Source organism: Garra rufa, chromosome 14 (assembly GCF_049309525.1).
Source record: "Garra rufa chromosome 14, GarRuf1.0, whole genome shotgun sequence".
NCBI classification, from domain to species: Eukaryota; Metazoa; Chordata; class Actinopteri; order Cypriniformes; family Cyprinidae; genus Garra; species Garra rufa.
The window spans coordinates 15,945,949-15,961,885 of NC_133374.1; the positions used below are offsets into that span (position 1 = coordinate 15,945,949).

General features: G+C 40.4%; 1 protein-coding gene across 1 annotated transcript in view; it reads right to left on the reverse strand.

Moving 5' to 3' along the window:
- Positions 1-803: 803 nt before the first annotated feature.
- The window catches only part of nrip1a (nuclear receptor interacting protein 1a), a 47,533-nt gene continuing 32,399 nt past the window's right edge, over positions 804-15,937 (reverse strand). Inside the window, exon 2 of the mRNA XM_073818129.1 lies at positions 804-6,258. Within this exon, the coding sequence (XP_073674230.1) occupies positions 2,683-5,907 (3,225 nt within the window). The 5' untranslated portion in view covers positions 5,908-6,258 and the 3' untranslated portion in view covers positions 804-2,682. The remainder of the gene's footprint in view (positions 6,259-15,937) is intronic.

Here is a 15,937-nt window from a genome sequence, read left to right on the forward strand (position 1 = left end):
AGCATACCCTGAAACTCCAAAAGCATTTTTGATTCACACTCATGTACAACTCAAACCTGCTTTAGCTTTAAGTTTATCCCATCAGCTCTCACTTCAGCCACCCCCTACCCCCTCGCTTTCACACAGACACATAAAAGGAGGTGTAGGCCTACATTATATGACCTAGTTTTGGAGGAAAACATAAAAGAAAGCTCATATTCAAAAACAGGCTTGCGCGCATCTCCCGGCTTTGAGTATTAAAACCTCTCGTGCTCCGCTGGGTGTCACTGAAATGTGTCTGCATGTCATTTTTGAGCTTTTAAAAACTTTGCTATTTAGATGCGAGCGAGTAAAGAGTGAGGGAGTCTAATTTCTCTCCTGTTTCCTGATAAAATGCAACCCTGTAGGCCCGAGGCAGGTTGTTCTTTGTTGCAGAATGTCCCTTTCTTCCAGAATACCTTTTTACAGGCCACTGATCTGTCTTGATGTTGGCCCCGGTGATGCACGAGGTCATCTCTGTCCTATGGCTTCCTCTCACATCTATGTCACCGCAACCGACAAGAATTAAGGTCATGACTCAGGGCACAGCAGATAAAATTTAGGTCAGCAGCAAGGGTTAGTCAGCCAAAGACAAGGTTTCCATGTACAACAAACAGACTCTTAACAGACTCCTTCTAACTTCCTTTTTGCATGTAAGATCAGTGTTTTTGTGCAGCCAGGGGTCGAGCACAGGGCATGCGCTACTGGAGACATAAATCAGGACGATACATTAAGGGGGAAAACCTTTGCAAGACATAAACGACAGGTTTATTCTGATTGTGCATTTCAGAACTTTATTCGAAATCTGTGCAAGTAAACACCCAAATGAAATGTATTTTTAGAAATAATGATACACAATAATACTCAAAAATGCATCGCAGTTATCCTGCATCGAAACAATATTTCAAAACCAATAGAAGTCTTTGAAGTGTCAGTGTAATCCATCTTTGTACTGTACAGTACGGAACATGATTGTTTAACCTGTTTGGTTTTCTCCTTGTAAAAAATAAAATTGAGTAAAAACAAAATAAATATCTTCATATGCACATTTGTTTCAAAAGTTTCAACATTTTGCCCAGCGGTCTATTTCTCATGACATACAGATCACATTTTTATGTATTGGGCTCCATGACAAAATATATATATATATTTATATAATATGCTTAAGACTTTGAATTTCCCCATGTTCAGTAATGCATAGGAACCTTCTCATGCATCTGCATGCAACAGGCAGCAGTGTACTCTTAAATATCTGACATAACACAAGATATTGCAGAACAGATTATCATAGTTTAATCAGGAGACACATGCAAAAGAAGGACAAAAATCATCCTCTAGAGTACATATTCACATGGCATTTACTTTGAAGTCTCTTTAAGAAATTTCAAAACTAAAATGCTTTTCATTCATACAAAATAGCTGTCTTTCATAAAGATTATGCTATGTACATAAATATAGTTTATAACGAGTCTTTAAGATTGATGAAAAACAACATGTGTCAAACGTAAGACTGTAAAACATCACATGAGCAAACGTTTTTTTGTGGGAATGGCCTTAATACCACAAACACTCCCTTTATTGGATCAACGTGTCCATTGACATGACAAACAGCTGAGATTGGGCTGAATTGTCTCAGGTTCGATGCAACAATCTCTTGCATAACAGAACAAACATCTTATGACATGCTAATACCAAGACCGGTTCATAAAATACACAAATACAAAACATATGAGCAAAAAGCAGTCATTTGTAGTAACTCTTGTGATTTTCATTCATCATCTTCTAGAATATTGTAAAAATCCATTTCGGGTTGAGAACGCAGAATAAAGAATAAAGCACATCACAACACCGTTTTCAATGGGAGCGAGAGAAATCAAAGAGGACACTGATAACGTAAAAGTATACACACTTCACATACCATATAGATATCAAGATATCATGTCGTAATACTGATGGATTCATATTCCATATTATGCAAACATGATAATGAATATACAGCTTCAAAGTCGCTGTTAGTTTATCCGAACAATACAGAACCGTTGCGAGATGCCTATCTTTTTTTAAAAAGGCGACCAATTTTGTTTATTTGAATGTATAAATACTGTGACATTTAATGCCTTCCTGGCATAGACGAAGTAACAATACATAGTTATTTCTTCATTTCAGCATGGCAAATTGAAGAATATTCACTAACAACTGCTGAGGCACAATCTGTTTATACAGATTACCATGTGCATCGGTGCATCATAACTCACTGCCTGAGGCCAAAAGTCTACCCATGTGTGGAAAACGGAGTGGGAACTGATATTGTTACAAATACATGAGGGCAAATCTGTCACACACCTTTTGTAGAAAACTTTTATTTTCTTTACCGCTTAGAACGCAAGAACGAAATCAGCCAGAAAGTAGTGCTTATAAATATTCAAATGAACTTTGGTTTCATGGTCTTTTTGTGAACTAAATGACATGTAATTCAAGTGAAAAATGCGGGATGCCTCAATAAAAACAAAAGCGGATAAGAAGCAGAGAGAATAAAAAGAAGCACATTTCTAGTTTAAGCACAGATGCTGGTTCACAGTCTCAAAACTAGTATTTCTTCAATGACCCGTTTAGCCGTGGTGAGTCACAACTATGTGTTCCATTGTAATTTCTGTGAATTTAGTTTCAAAGTTCAAAGGCCTCAGTATCACCTGATGACTTGTTTTTGACCTTTGTCTGCATTTGTCCCTCGCCCTCTTTAACCAGTTGTGCATTGCTCCTCTGGAGCATATAGTACAAAATAGGGTTAGTCTTGGTAAACCGTGGTGAGTCGGGCCCGTACTTTTGTGTTTGATCGTCTCCATTAACCATCTTTGCAGGACCCTTCAAATCCTTTGTGGTGCTGTAATCGATTTTTGACCTTGCAGGCTCCTGCTGTGTAACATGGGGAGTTTCTTGCCTGCGACTGCTTGCTATTTTAAAAGAAGCATTGTTGGGACTCAGGCTCCGGTGAAAGTTTTGAATTTCACCTTCATTACATGATTGCTTGATTGTATTCCCATTCAGAACAGTGTGTGAGGGTGAGCTGAATGTACCCCTCGGCTGAGACAATTCCTTCAAACAGTTGTCTGAAAGAAGCAGCTGCTTTAGAACATTGAAACTTCGGTTTTCGTTAGACTCGTATGGTGGAAACCTAGCTGGTGGACTGTCAGCCTCCGGGGGGCTAGATGGGTCTCTGGCCTCTCTAGTCTCTATATCTCTGGCGGCAAAACAACCACTGTTGTCTTCTTTCATGCTAGCAGAATGCTCCAAATCCCTGGTCTGTTGAGTCGGCGAGCTATGATATTCCAATTCTATTGAAAATTTCCTCTTCTTTGGGATTGTTGGTCCCTGGGTTTCAACGAATTCATCTTTGACACAACTCTTGTTTAGGTTCTCTAATTTGTTTGGGTGAAGGGTTTTGTTGGGTCGTTTCTTTAGGAGATGACAGAGAAGACCATCTCTTGTGGGAGCCTCTGGGGACAGTGGTTCTTGTTTGATGTTTTCATGACAATGATAACTGGTGCTTTTTCTAGGCTCCAATACTGGATTCTGGCACTGCTTTGACATTTTATTGTAGTCATACATATGACCCTCTTCAACAGGCTCAGTTTTAATTGTGATATCCAATGGAGGGCCATTTGGTTGGCCAGTTGCCTGGTGTGTTGGTTTTTCCACAGAACTGTTTTTGCAATGCTCTCGTTTTCGTTTACTGCCCACCTTTTCTTTTTGATGAGCATTGCCCAAAAGAAGTTGAAGAACTGTACGTCTTTCAAGCAGATTCTCAATCTCCGAGACATGCTGTGTTGCTTCGGGCACAGTTGAGGTTTTTGCTTTGGCCTCTTCCCACAGTGTGTTGTTTCTCTGAACTGGTGCAGTGAGTCTCTCAAGTAAAGTTGGAGGATGGTTAACTTTCAGCTCTGGGGTCATGAGTTTGATAGGGGGTAAAGGTGCCTTTGCTGGAGGAGAAATGTCAGGGTTTTGTTTTCCACACTGAGCTAAATTCTGTAACAATTTACTAGCACTAAAGGCAGGTTCTTTTGCTCTTGCATCACTTGCAGGTTGTTTTGCTTTACAAAGATCCAATGGGACAGACTGAGAATGGGGAGACCCATAAAGTGTATATGGAGATGCACTGCTGTTGGAGTCTCTGCTTTGGGAGAAAGTTGGCAAGAGTTTGGGACTTCTACAACTCAATCCACAGTGTTGGCTAAGGTCACTTACGTCTTTACACCTAACCGTACTGAAAACACTCTGGCTACTCGTTGATGCACTAGTGACCTTAGGGATTACAGCTTGCAGCAAATCTGGATTATCCATACCTTTGTTTACTTTCTCGTTATTTTTGTGATCCAAGAGCAACTGTAATAGAGTGACCTTGTGATGAGGTTTCATCTCTGAACAGGTGTCCACCTCCCTGTGATCTGAGTTAACTTTGACAGGTGGACTCTCAGGCTTCCACCTGTTTAACGAAGACTCTGGGACTCTGTCCCGTACAGGTGAGGACGAAGTAGATACTGGTGTTTGTACATTTGTTCTGTTCTTCAGAGAAAGGTCAATAGGAGAGCAACTAGAGTAAGTGCTCTCTGCATCACTGCTGTCTTTTGTAAGACTGCTGTCAGGGTTCGAGTGCTCGCTGTCTGAAAAAAGTGGAGAGGCCAGAGTGCCAAAGGAACTGAGGTCGTCTTTCAAGTGACCCTGTCCATTAATTCGCTGTGAGGTGTTGTGACTGTTAAGAAGCTGAAGTAGAAGACTGCTGCAGTTCTGTGACGGTCTTCCTTGTTTCTCGAAAGGTCGACGCTCTCTAAAGCGATGTCCTGTCCGCATGGAACCTTGTGTCCTTCTTTGCCCTGAGGTCAGGCTTGGACTCTGTCTACTGGAGCTTGTTGACATTTGTGAAGGTATTCCATTCTTAGTGTGTAAGAGGCTTAGTCCATGAGTCTGGCCAGAAGTTGTAGGTTGTTTATCTTGTGTCTGCTGTGTGGCCATGGCTGATAGTCTTTCACTGGCTGATCGTCCAGAGAGTTGGGCTTTCAGGGCATGTTCTCGAGAGTACTGTTGCAGGTGGGCCTCACTGGAGAGCAACAGAGCCAGTTGACTGCAGGCCACACTTGGTTTGGGCGATGGAGCGGGGCTTGATCTGATATTTACCAGGTTTGCCACAGCTTTTAGGCGCTCAGTACAAGATAGAGACTCAGGAGATGGGGAGGGAGTACTGCTCTGCAGTGCCTTGGGAGATTCTGAAAAACTTTCCTGGCTGGACCGTCGACGTTGATAAGGCACACTGTTGCTGTGATTCTGCATTTTGCTCTTGCTCACTAACCCTTTGAGGTGGCTCGAGGCAGGTCTGTGGCAAGGCACATCTGCCCTGTCCTCTTGTGCAGGCTTGCTTATCTGGCAGGGGGCATCCGGTGGCCTCAAGCCTTGGATAATCTGCTGTGGCAGGGTCACGTTTTGAATTCGAGAACTGAAAGACTGCAGCAAACTTGCTAGAAGTGTACTCTCTCCTTTATCCTGCGAGGTACCATTCTGGCCACTGTGGTGGTCATCACTTTGCCCGTTGAGTTCAACGGAGAGTGCTGACCTCCGATGAGTCTCACTCTCTGTCCAGGCCTCCGAGTTGAGGAGTCGAGCCTTTCTGAAGTGCTGTGAGGCTCCACAGTGGGAATTTGTTCGGTTCTGCTCCTGCCGAGTGCCATGACTAGGCTGTGCGTGCCCTGTCCCATCCTTATTCCTCTGCTCTTGGCTTCCACTCTGTGTTGCTGCCGCACCCTGTCCTCCTGCTACCTGATGCATGAGTAAGCCTTCCAGATATGTTAATACAGCAGAATCCTGGTGTGTTTCAGGGCCAGGCTCTTCCCCATGAGTCATGTTCAATACTATAGTCCCTTGTATGGTTGGCCACCACAATAAAGGGGAAAATCGTTCTGTTATGTTTTGCCAAGAGACCTTACAGTTTTTAGTTTCCAAACCTTGTTTTTTTAAGTAAAAGAAAGGTCTAATGTAGCTTCACAAGCCATTCCCCCATACAGGATGCAAGAGCTAAACATGAAAGTTATTAAAAATCATGTTTGCTGTTGTTGAGATAAATACAGGATCCTAATGTAGTCAAGTCTTGTGGGATTCCATGGCACTGGATTTGTACTTCAAAGCTCCAGGGTTGTGAGTGAAATCACCGCTCACATCCAGTAATTCTGTCCACAAGGTCAGCTGGTGACAGTCCTGCACAAGAGAGAAAAACATGAATTATGAAAATTAGCAGCTAAATTTTGAATACCACACATCATTTTATTCAACAAAGCAAATTCAGCTAATCTTTAACATGTAGTTTAATATTTTTATATGTTGATGAATTTTAGAGGCAAGACATTATACATGATAAAGTCATTCTACCTTTGAGCCTTGAATTTTTAAAGCCAAAACAGCAGGTTATTTATGATGATAAATGAAAATTATGTGTAAAGCAAGCAAGGCCAAAAAGTCCTCTGCTATTACATGCAAGTGTTTTCACATGTCAAAAGGTATGACCTAAAGATGGATCTCACTTGTTTAGTGAAAGGGATTCAATTAAGACTCATTCTGTACCATCATAGCAATAACCATATTCCTGAGTTCATTTTTCCCCTCCTCTCCAGACTCTTAAGCAGTAGGAATTAGCCCGCAGAATCTCATTAAAACTGAATACACAGGGCTTTAAAGACTTCTTGATTGATTTGACAGATATTAGGTAAAAATAACAAAGCACAGTATCCTGAAGAGGATTAAATGTTTTGACAGAATTCTTGCCAAGATAGACCCACAAAACTGACAGTTGGGAACTCAATTCTTTGTAAGACAACCACAAAAAGCTAACGGGTACTTGGGGCATTTTTTTCTTTAAATTTGTAATGATGAACCAGTTCAGAAATTAAACAGGGCTCAATGCAAAAATGCTACAGAAAATGACAAAAATGGCCCAAACAATATTTCTGTTTAATATATTATCCTACAATTGACACATTTTGAATTACAACTATTGTTATATATGAATAGATATATTTATTCAAGGTGAAAAAAGTTATTTCTGACGACTTCTGACTTGCAGTAAGCATTTACTCAGCCTACATGTTTCTGACTGGTTTGACAGACATAGGTATCTCTCTCACCCTCTCTGCAGTCACTGTCAGTGCCTGGAGAATGAACACCCACATGATGCAGCCTAGTCCTTTACTTCTATGTTACCGTAGTTGCTTTCACTACATTATCTCAGAATATACCACCTCTGGATCACGCAGTGCCATTGGCTGTGCAGACTGACACATTTATTGTGTACATACACTATTCTCACCACACTACTCAAGCCTCTTGGTATAGGAGTACCAATGTCACAACAATGTCTGCACTTCATAGGAAAACGAAAACATAATGAGATGGAATTGTAAGTACTTAATCACAGAATACACACAAGCCTGACCTTGTCAGTGCTCTATGGTCAAAGTGAAGGTCAATGGCTATGGTTGATTTGTTCTGCTGATAATTGGCATCCCTGGTCGTTCTACTTTGCTGGGGCTGACAGGGGGTGGACGGTACTGGATGACCTTATCAGGATATCGGTCTCAGGGGTGTCACAGTGACAGGCCTGAGAAACTCCTATGCCACTATTTAATCTAAATACCTCTAATCTGGATATTATCTCTAGAACAGACTTCTAAGCATAAATTAAATTGTAAAATACAAAAGAATTATCATTTGTCAATGAAATAGTTGAGGAATTTCATGAAAATGGTTTGGAATCTAAATCAGACTGTGAATTTAAGGTGTCAGAGTAGAAGAGGGTAATTGATTTGGGCCAACAACAACACCTCATCCTATACTTCTGTCAATAGGCCACTGTAGCTTGTTGTCCTAATCCAATGAAAAGAGGAAACACAATACTGACAACACCTTCACCCTGTTAAACAGATAAACAATTACTTTAACACACTTCTCATGTCTGAAGAGATATTCAGTATCCTATGTTAGAAAAGAAAAAACTGTATGAGCTATGAGCTTTAGAATAACTGCGTTAGAAGTGATTATAGTAGCCTATCTTTGACAAAACCCAGGTTATATATGGGTCCATTCTCTCAGGTCTATTCAGGGTTTTTTCGTCACAATATTATCACCATCAGTGCAGCGTGACGAGGCTCCTGAATGAGTTACCTGAGAAATAAAAACCTCTGTTAAACGACTGGCTTGATATAAATGGAGAGGATCTGATATCTGGACTGGATTTCTCATTTCTCAACTGCAAGGCTGGAAGATTAATTGACCCCCCCAAAAAATACCAGATCATAAATTACATCCACCGTCCAGAAACTGTAATCCATTTAGGCTATTTAAAATGCATGATGAGGCAAAAGGAGCAAAACCTGCTACATGCCCTGTTTGAAGTCAAGGTCACTCACTCCGCCGGGGCCGTTTGAGTTGATGCAACAGCTGGCGTCCATACAAAGCATTAGGTCCTAATAAAAAGCGACAAAGCTGCCCTTGCGATGTGCGCTCATACCCGCCGTCTAGCTGATGTGTTCTCGAAATAAAAAAGAATTTCGGACACAGTTGTGCCACTAAGTTGTTGTTATCCTTTGCTTGCACACGTAGGCACAAAAGCCTGTGGAACTACAACAACACATTCCTAAGATAGCATTGGGTGACTCAGTCAATCAGGGCCATGCACCATTCAAACTAGGTCACTGTGACCTACTTCCAAACAAGCACTATGGGCATCACGCATTGACATTTCCCAGCTGGGGCACACCCCTTTAGTTAGGGCCTAGCCAAGTGCAATCTCTGACTCTTAGTAAAAGCATGAGTCTGACCTACATTAGGATGACCCTAAGATAGGTTACCCTTTCACATGGGCTCACATGGGGGTGATACCAGAGTGTTTTAGCCAAGCAGAAGGAACCCTTTCCCAAGTAGACGGCAGAAATATATACGGGGGGCCCCTGCGCGTACTGTCACAAGACTCCAAACATAATTCCAGAGTCCTGCCACAAGTAATAGTCTTGACCTTAGACTTGTAGATTTATGATGGCAGCGTAATGTTAACAGGAACGCTTAGAGAAGACCAAGCTGGTTCATCTTCGGCTACAGAATAACATGTATCTTTCTGTCGGCTCACTTTCAGCCGAAAAACAAATGACATACTGAAGTGATACTGAGCGTGCTAAAGCTCATCAAGGAAAAAAAAAAAATGTAATTACTGCCCACACTCAGGAAATGGGAACAAACAAAATATTTGTACTCCTAATTGACTGTGGTAAATGGCCCAGTTTCCGGGGTTGAAAATGACTTGGGGAACGTGAGCATGGGAATCAGTCCATGCCCTTTTAAACACTTGAAAGACTTGAGTTTTTGGCTTTGTGAACTTGGACACAACCTAGGCTCCACATACGGAAAAAACGAAGACTTCTTGTGAGAAACTGATAGAAACTAATAGTTATATGAGAGCCCATGGATTTTTTTAAAAGTCACCCTTCGCTCTAACTTGAGAGATCATGTTTATCAGGATCATAGTTTATGCCAGTCATTATGTAAACAGCTCTGACCAAGTATAGCACATGGACTGCCAGTATTGCAAAGTGCAACTGTACTTGCAAAACCAAACACAACAAGTGCATGACAAAATAAACAGAAGTCACAGACTAAAGTGCAATACACCAGTAGTCTAAAAGTCCAAATCGAGAGAGAACCAATGACCACTTTTATTATTCATAAAGTAAATAAACATACACTGCACCGTTGCCTTAAGGGTCGAATAAAGGGTCAGCATGTGCGTCATGACCCTGGCGTCATTTGCTTGAGTCTTTAGAGATAACTTAGCAATGTCCTCTTCCAAAAAAGACAAGCTTCCACTTTTTCCAGGATGTGAGATCATTTCGAGTTACTGGCAATACATGGTACATGTCACGCACTATGAGCCCAGACCAGTGGATCTCAGCCATTTGACTCCATGGACCCCCCATTGTCCACAACGATATTCAAAGGCCCCATGACTTTTCCAGATGTTCTGGATGAAGATTAAGGATAAGGGTTTAAAAAAAATATTTGGTACTCACAATTTCCATCATCCCAAAGTCAATGGGTTTTTGGTTAAATGCCGAAAATGAGGTGTGTGGTTTACAAAAGCTTAAGATATTTTCAGGTTTTATAAAATACATTAGTAATAGCACACTCAGTTTTTGTGTGTTTGGAAAAAGGTAGTTGCATACAAGTGGCTATTAGGGTCTACAGAGGCTGTTCTAACTCAAACTTGCTTTTTTCCCCAACTCATACCGAACCTATTCGACCTCAAACTTCCCAACTTGTAGATTCTACATAAATATTTAAAGAGTTGTCGGAGGCTTAATGGGGGTGATGCTGAAGTCATGCAACCGTGGTGTAGTTTGTTTATAGCCTAACTTCAGCTTTTTACTTCGAGCAACTACACTTAGGCTTTCAAATTCAGAAACCTTGTGGTCATTTGCAAATATGATCTTATTGGTCAAAATGTTTAAGAATCTCAAACCTTTGTTGGCCACAGATCTTATTTTCTGCAATAATCCAAAAGCCAATAAAAAAAATCAAATTCTTCAATGGAACCAGGGTGATCATCCCTGCTCTATAAAGCTGCTGATTTCTATATTTAAAGGGATCCCCAAGTATTAAAGGAAAAGTTCACTTCCAGAACAAAAATTCACTCAAATTCATCCACAATGTTGATGTCTTTCTTTCTTTAGTCGTAAAGAAATTGTTTTTCGAGGAAAACATTCCTCAACATTTCTCTCCATATAGTTTCAATGCTACTTCAAAGGGCTCTAAATGATTCCAACCGAGGAAGAAGGGTTTTATCTAGCAAAAAGATCAGTTTTTTTCTTAAAAAATTAACAATTTATATACTTTTTAACCTCAAACGCTCGTCTTGTCTAGCTCTGTGTGTACTCTGTGTATTCCGGTTCAAGACATTTAGGGTATGTCGAAAAACTCCCATCTCATTTTCTCCTCCAACTTAAAATTCGCCTGACATCGCTGCAAAGTAAACGTGCAAAGAAGATCAAACGCCCTTAACAAAAAAGGTAAAACAGTGATGATGAGGAGAAAATGAGATGGGAGTTTGCGACATACCCTAACCGAAATCCTGAAATGTTTTCCTCAAAAAAACATAATTCCTTTACAACTAAAGAAAGAAAGACATGAACATCTTGGATGACAAGAGGGTAATTAAAAGATCTGTAAATTTTTGTTCTGGAAGTGAACTTCTCCTTTAAGACTTATATATAATGTATATGATGTCTTTCACTGAAATATGTAGTAGAAAACCCATGAAAGATTTGCATTATTTAAAAAATCCACATTGTTTTATACATACTTTGAAGACGTTATTTTGATGACATCAAATGGTTGATACTGGTACTACCTGTTGCTATTTTTAACCACAACACAACTCAGAATAAGCAACTCTGAAAATTAAAAAAAATACAATGCCACATTGTGTTACCCTGGAAATCCAGAGGTCTCGCGAGAGCACAATTTGAATTGTCTCTGCAAGACACACTGGCATCGAGCAACGATGCACGTTACTGCATTATGTAAGCAGTTCTGGGAACCAATCAAATCGGTGTATCTGATGTAGGCAGGCCAGAGGCGAGCTAAGCTGATGACGACAGCGCTGCGGCGTCCGGAATCATTTAGTAAACATTGAAAGATGGCTACAGATGAACACCAGTTGTTTGAAACGGCTTTGGTCGCTACAATGAACGAGTTAGACTTGGCTTTTCATATAAAAGAGGAACAGAAAACCGCTCTCGAATCGTTCCTTTGCAAGAAGGACGTTTTTGCTGTTTTGCCGACTGGATACAGCAATCGTTTAATCTATCAGTTAGTTCTGCTGGTAGCTAACCGTATAGGGGCTTAGTGAAATAACGGATACGTCACAGCGTGTATTGTTGTGATTGGTCGTGGCGTTATCCAATTGCGTGCAGTGAGAGTTTCAAATGCATGCTTGGTGCCGCCCCTCGAGTTAGGCCCTTTTCATTGCTCGATGCCAGACCCTTAATAGATCTTAATTTTTTCCAAGCTAACATTGTGTGGCTTTTGGTCGTAATTTTTTTTAATGAAAGGCAAACAAAAGAAGCAATGTAAATCTTCACTGCTTTCCTAGCGCTAAGGAAAGGAGAAAGAAATGGGAACTGTCGACAAATAAATCTTTCTAAAGACCTTCGTTTTTTTTCTCTCCACTTTAGCCCTGATGCCTTTGAGGCTTTTAGTTGACCACAGCTACTGAAAGAGCTTACAGGCAGAGACAAGAAACGCTAGATGCCATCCTGGCAGGATGTAAACATGTCGACGCTTGTCATGACGGCGTAGTTACTGAAGGAGTTTCTCAGTGTGGATTTTACTCAATATCCGAAGGCTTTCAGACTCCTTGCGCGGAAAATCAGTGGTACAGAATTTGGTTCAAGCCTATGCTTATATCCATTGCCACCTGTAAGCTCTTACAGTAGCTGTAGTCATCGTATAAGTGTTTTATTTTTCCAGTTGTGTTGCTGTAAAAATAGCAACAGGTACCGCCAGTAGCTCACAGAGTGCAGCAATTTTATATCATCAAAATAATGTCACCCCCCACAGTCCAAAATATGCATAAAACAATGTGGACTTTTTAAATAATGTAAACCTTTGATTGGTTTTCTAATGCATTTATGTCATATTAAGCCATATTTAAGCACCAAGTTAAATTTCAACAACCCTAATCCGCCAAAACATGTCAAACCATTTACACAAATCAGACTCATTCACAACTTTAGAAAGCTCAAATTCATAATGGTCCCGGCAATGCCCACACTGACATAGAATATACGATCTTACCTTCTTAAGGAGCTGTGACACCAAGAACAGGTACAGTGTAGTAATCAATTTGCTCTGCAGGCTGTAAGGCTCCGTCTGAATACTAATACACCTCAACAACATCCTGCCCCTCTCTTCTTCTTTCTTTGGGGTTGACACCCTTCAGTGCCCTAGCCCTGACCAGTGAAGTAGGGGGCAGCGGCTTGTCCTCTAGGCAGATAACCAAGGCCACTAATCAAGTGTGTGAGCACCCGGGTGGGGGATTAGACGCTCGCTCTGAGCAACTCAACACTGAAAGCAGCTAAGTGCGTGCACAACAAGGTCGCCATTAAACCTGTAGTAACCCTGTGGCTGGTCTCTCTCGCTCTTTTTCCTCGCCCACACACTCTTATGTGTGCCGCAGCCACGCCGTCAGTGCTCAGTCACACAAAACAGACTCTCTCACACACACACAGGCGTAGCTTCTCTTTATACACCCTCACGTACTTTCGCGTACACACAGAGAGCCACACGCCCACAGACGGCCCACTCTCTGCCGAATAGGGATAATTCATCATATTTTACAACTGACGGCTTTCTACCTCAGCTGAGTGATATTGCATCCTGGCAGCGTGACAGGAACAAGGCTCCGCCAGCCCTTCTGACAGCCTGCGTTTTGTGTCTTAGAAGATGCTCCGCTCTGTCGCCGCACACTTGCTTTTATAATGCGAGAGCGTGTGTGCGTGTGTGTGTGGGTGAAGTGGAGCAAGGACTGGTCATGGATTCATGACTACTACAGTCGGCTAAGAAAGCTAAGCCAAGCTGAAATGCTTCAGCAGACAAGACCTTTACGGCTTGAACTTGCCTCGCAGCGGTTAGTGATAGAATTTCGGCTTTTTTTCCCTACTCTTTATTAACGGCGAAAGTCTACCCAATGGCTTTCCAATGTGTGCAGCAAATGATCTGGAGAAAAAAGGGCTCATTTGGATCATTAGTCTGCTGCACATATGCTGTGAAATTCTGAAGGTGCTGGCATTAAGAAAAATACAGTCATTAGCCTAGTGCCTTTAAATACCAGCTGCTGTTTTGGTATTTATACACACCGGCAACTATTTAAACTTTGGGAAATAAATATTATATTTCAAGAGTTTTGCTTGGGCAAAGTGCACAGAAAAATATTGTGTCAGCAATGTGGAGGCGATACAGAGAAGTCAATAAACAATAAAAATAAGATTTTAAAAAAGTGCTAACCAACCTTTTTTTTAAATGTTATGGCTGATAGGATCATAATATAATCTATAAGTCTATGATATATCATTTTCTGCCTGTGGTATTGTTTAATCTGCTTCAAATATTAGGCAGAAAAAAAAACTAATATTGGATATGGATATGGTCACTGATATATTGTGTACCCATAATCTAGCGTTCTTACTGTTAACTAAAACTGAAAACTATAAAAATAAAAATCAATTATTGGCAGACTCCAAAATATTCATAAATACTACAATAGCATATAAATAATACTAAAACAACACTGCCCCAATCATATTAATAAAGTTTATTTTTGTCAGTTTGGAAAGGTTGTTAAAATTTTGGAAATTATATTTGGAGCTATAAAAAAAGCAAAACTATTGGTTTTCAGAGACATACACTGAACACACTGAACTGTGATTCATTGGTTGAACAAACCTATAGCTCCGCCCCATAATACACCATTGGTTGAGGGTGTCTGGATGCTCAACAAACATATCTAGCACAGGGTTTGTACAGATACTGTAAAATGAAATTCAAGGACTTCAAGCACTGCTTTTTTGATTTTCAAGAACATTTTTTTTTTGTGATTTTTATTCCGATTTTTAGTTTCACTTCAGAAACATATCACGATTCACGGTTAAAAAAAAGAAAGAGAAAAAAAGGACTTCAATTAGAGATCTCACTTATGGTTTAATGTTTTCTACTGTTAAAAAAAAATAAAAACCCTCCGAATGAATTGAATCAAATGATTTGCGAACCCGCCCTGAACTCCCGATCTGAATCAAATTAATTGCGATATGTGCTCTGAAGTCCCGATCTGAATCAAATTAATTGCGATATGTGCTCTGAAGTCCCGATCTGAATCAAATGATTCACAATATGCAAATTTCTGCTGTAAGTCAAATGACTTACGAATCTGCTCTGAAGTCCCAATCTAAATCAAATGATTCGCGATATGCGCTCCAAAGTCCCGATCTGAATCAAATCATTCACAATACACAAATCAATTGATTCATGATACGCAAAGTTCTGAAGTAAATCAAATGATTTGTGCTCTGAAGTCCAGATTTGAATCAAATGATTTATTATACGTAATTTGAAGTCCCTATCTGAATCAAATGATTTGTGACACGCAATCCGATTGGAGTGCTTCGAAACAGTGAATCATTTTGCAACACAATGGTTTAACTAATTCCAAGAAAAAAGTATGATTAATTTAACTGCCTGAAAAGATGTGCTTACTGAAAAAATTAAACACTTTCATAGATACATTGTCTTTCAATAATTAAAGCACTTTTCAAATACCTGTTCAGGAATACTGCTATTTAAGGATTTTCCAGGCCTTAAATTTCAAAAAGTCCATTTTAAATACTTCAAACACTTTAAGCATCTTGTACGAACCCTGCTAGTACCACAGGATTTCCACCCCTATCTTTAAATGGCAAATAACCACTGCCAACATACATATGTAACAGTGATGCACGGGTCAATGTATAAACAACCCGAACCCGACCGACGTTTTCAACTAACCCGCCCGCAACTCGGACCGCAAAATAAAAAAAAGAAAATATTGTACCCGACCCGCTTCCTGACCTGCATGTTTAATATTTGCGACTGACACCAGCGATTATATGCGGCTATGCGGTGGAGATGCGTTCACTGTCAAACATCATTCGGCATTAATTAGGTAATTTTGTCAAAACAAATGTTCTTGCTTACAAGAAAAATACAGATTGTTCATGTTGTGATTTAGTTTGTCTTGCCTTTATACAGATTTAAATAGTTTCATTTTCGAAGTACTCTAAATTATGTCAGTGATTCTCCG